This window comes from Morus notabilis, unplaced genomic scaffold (assembly GCF_000414095.1).
Source record: "Morus notabilis unplaced genomic scaffold, ASM41409v2 Scaffold9947, whole genome shotgun sequence".
Lineage (NCBI taxonomy): Eukaryota > Viridiplantae > Streptophyta > Magnoliopsida > Rosales > Moraceae > Morus > Morus notabilis.
In genome coordinates, this window is record NW_010360597.1 from 1 (window position 1) to 3,304 (window position 3,304).

Here is a 3,304-nt window from a genome sequence, read left to right on the forward strand (position 1 = left end):
TTTTTTTTTTTTGGTTTGGAAATTGGCTCTTTAAACTTAACTGTTGTTTCCAAAGATTTTGGTCAACATCTGAGAATTAGTATGAAGTAGTGATACTTTCACAAAGCAACATAATCCATGAAGCATTGAACTTTCAAGGAAAAAAGTTTTAAGGAACAGAACTTCTAAACTGGTATGAAATGATGGATTAAACCAAACAACTATTTATAGAAGAGATATCCAGCGGGACATTGCTTTCTTATTTCATTTAATAAAGTTTCAGTATCTTTTTTTTAAAAATAAAAAATAAAAAAAATCATATTGTTGACTCATCACAGCAAAGACATGTAACAATATCACATTACATTACCGAACAAATCGTTTGAGATGCTTCCCTTAGTTAAGGCATTATGCTAACTAATGTGAACCTATCTGTTTTGCATACAGAGGTTATATGGCTCCTGAGTATGCAATGAGGGGTTACTTGACTGACAAGGCAGATGTTTACAGCTTTGGAGTGGTGGCTTTAGAAATAGTCAGTGGGAAAAGCAACACAAATTACAGGCCAAAGGAGGAGTTTGTTTATCTTCTTGATTGGGTAAGTCTTGAATTGCATTATGTGGGCTGTGAAAGATCTTTTTGCTATTATCTTGCTCTTATGCTTTTCTAATAAAGTTTGAAAATCACATGGAAATTAAATTGTTACATTACGTTGTTCAAAATTAATGGCATTGCTTCCAAGAAGCTGCTTGTGGTTTCATGGTTTCAAGCTGCTTCTGGGAATATTTGGATAACTTTTCGAAAGTGTTTATAGTCAAAGCCATAAAACGCGGCTTCTCAAGAAACTCTTCTAAGAATGCTTTGAAACTTGTATCAAAGTTTATAAAAATTTGTAATGTCTATTATAGCTTTTACTTTTCTTTTTCTACTGCATAAAAGCATAAGCAAAACCAACATAATAAACTATCAAAACTTCTTTTTTTTTATGTCGTCAACTTTCTACTTGAAACAATGTCTAAACTTTTCCTTTGTTTTCCTACATACAACTGTAGGCCTATGTCCAACAAGAACAAGGAAATCTCTTGGAACTTGTGGATCCTAGCCTCGGCTCAAAGTACTCGAAGGAGGAGGCTATGAGAATGCTTAACATAGCGCTCTTATGCACCAACCCATCTCCCACTCTTAGACCAACCATGTCTTCTGTGGTGAGCATGCTGGAGGGAAAGATCCCGGTCCAAGCCCTGTTGGCGAAGCGCAGCTCGTCGGAGCAGGATCCGCGGTTCAAAGCCTTTGAGAAGCTAACACATGACAGCCAAACAGACAACTCTTCATACTCACACGACAGCCACCAACCAGGCATGTCTATAGATGGGCCATGGATTGATTCCTCTGTTTCTCTCCAGAGTAGGGATGATAACCCGACCAACACCACGTCAAGTAGGTGTTAAGGATCTTTATGATGTCGATTTGGAAACATGGAAAGACTAGCAAAGGAACAAGATTTTACTTTCATTTGGAACTCGTTTCAAAATGATTTTATTTTTTATATAAAAAAAAAATGAAAACGTTTTCAATCTCAGACAGAAATCATTTTTAAAAATGAACTTGGTAATTTTATCAAGATATTGTTTTCAGTATTAAAAAACCAACAGAAAATGAAAAACGACTAAAAGTCGCTTTTCATTTCTCTCATTTTACACTAAACTAAAAAATCATTTTTATTTTCATTTTTTGTCTTTATTGCGCCAAACGCCGTTTTGGAAACGTTTTCATTTTTTTTTTCTCGAGAATCGTGAAAAATAAAAAGGGGATCAATTCCAAACACGGTTTGTTTTCTATAATTTTTTTTTGTTTTATTTGTTTGCCAGTTTTGTTTACATTAATATTCTTTTGTAAAGCCGCTGTATATTATTATCCCCATTTGTGTTGGCGTATGAATATTTGCATTTAAGCACATGTGAAAGAGATTTGGTGAAAAAATCTTGAGAAGCTTTGATAAGCTATGAGTTTGGTTGCTTGGGAAAATTTTAGATTGAGAACTAAGGGTCCAATTTGTCCCCCAATTTCCATTTTGGTAATTATCAACCTCTTGAAATTTGGAACCTACCAATATGTCCCAAAACGGATGACGTTATTTACCACAAACACCTCACACTGTTGATAGTTTTCTCCCCTCAACTTTTTGTGCTTTGGCAAATTGTCCACTGAAGTACTTTTTAACTTTGGTAGGTCCCTACCTTTCGTTACCAATATAACAGGCCTTATCAATTTGGGCTAGACTGTAAAAATTAAGATGACGTTTGATTTATGTATTCAGAATTATGATTCAGAACTATTTTTATTTTACGTGTATTTTTTGTGAGAGAAAATACTGTAGAGAACCATGAATCATGATTCAGAATCAAGGACGAATATAGGAAACAAACGTCCCCTAAGAGGAAATGAGAAAAATACATTTTAAAAATACATGTCTCAAGATTTTTATCTTACTCTTTATTAATAACCTTTTTAGTCAAATAACTATACTAATAAAAATGTATTAATAAAAAATGAGAGATAAAAATTCAAATCCATTAACTTTAAGAGTAAATTTTACAATTTTCTCAAAAATTTGACAAGTTCATCAGGCTAACTTATACATTTGCTAATTAAGTTTATCATATTACACTTTCTATACATCAAACAAAAGGGTGTTCCTTTTTTTTTTTCTTTCTATTAACATAGTAGGAAAAGAAACTATAACTGCAAACCAAAAAATAAAAAAATAAAAAAAAAATAAAGAAGCCAGCTGAAACAACTACTTATTTAAATCCTAAACAAATTTCTTGAGAGATAGAATTAAAAAATATATATGTATTTACGCGCAAGGTTTTCTTCTAGATTATAGTTTATTCATCACAAAATGGAAGTATCCAATTTGCCACACCTGGGTTTGCGTGCCAAATTGTAAATAAGCCATAGAACAAGGGCAATTAGGTCCAAGATTGCGACCAAGCAATAGAGTGTTGAGTTGTGTGTCGATTCTCTTGCTGGCCCGCTGCAACTTATCTTGATCTGATCAACCCGCACCTCCAGACGTTGATGAAGTTAACCAATCACAACCGTAGGATTAGATTGCAGAAAGCTTTTTCCATCGGTTTATGCACCATCAATCTAACACCCTTATAACATTCTCGAGCATCCCGAGATTACCGGTTGTGTCACTTCCTCATCTCACTACCTATAAATACTCCATTTTACACTTAAAAATTGTGTCAGTCCAATTCTAGTTCCAAGTTCCTCACTTACATCTATTACATATTTTGTCACTTCCCAAAAAAAAAAA

At 33.6% G+C, this 3,304-nt stretch overlaps 1 protein-coding gene across 1 annotated transcript; it reads left to right on the plus strand.

Annotated features, from left to right (window-relative positions):
• Positions 1-426: 426 nt before the first annotated feature.
• On the plus strand, positions 427-1,553 carry LOC21384050 (probable LRR receptor-like serine/threonine-protein kinase At1g53440; the record flags this gene model as incomplete). The annotated part of the gene is made up of 2 exons (XM_010096858.2): positions 427-577; positions 1,032-1,553. Coding segments are annotated over 2 exons (547 nt in total), but the record flags the coding sequence as incomplete, so codon positions are not given.
• Positions 1,554-3,304: the final 1,751 nt, after the last annotated feature.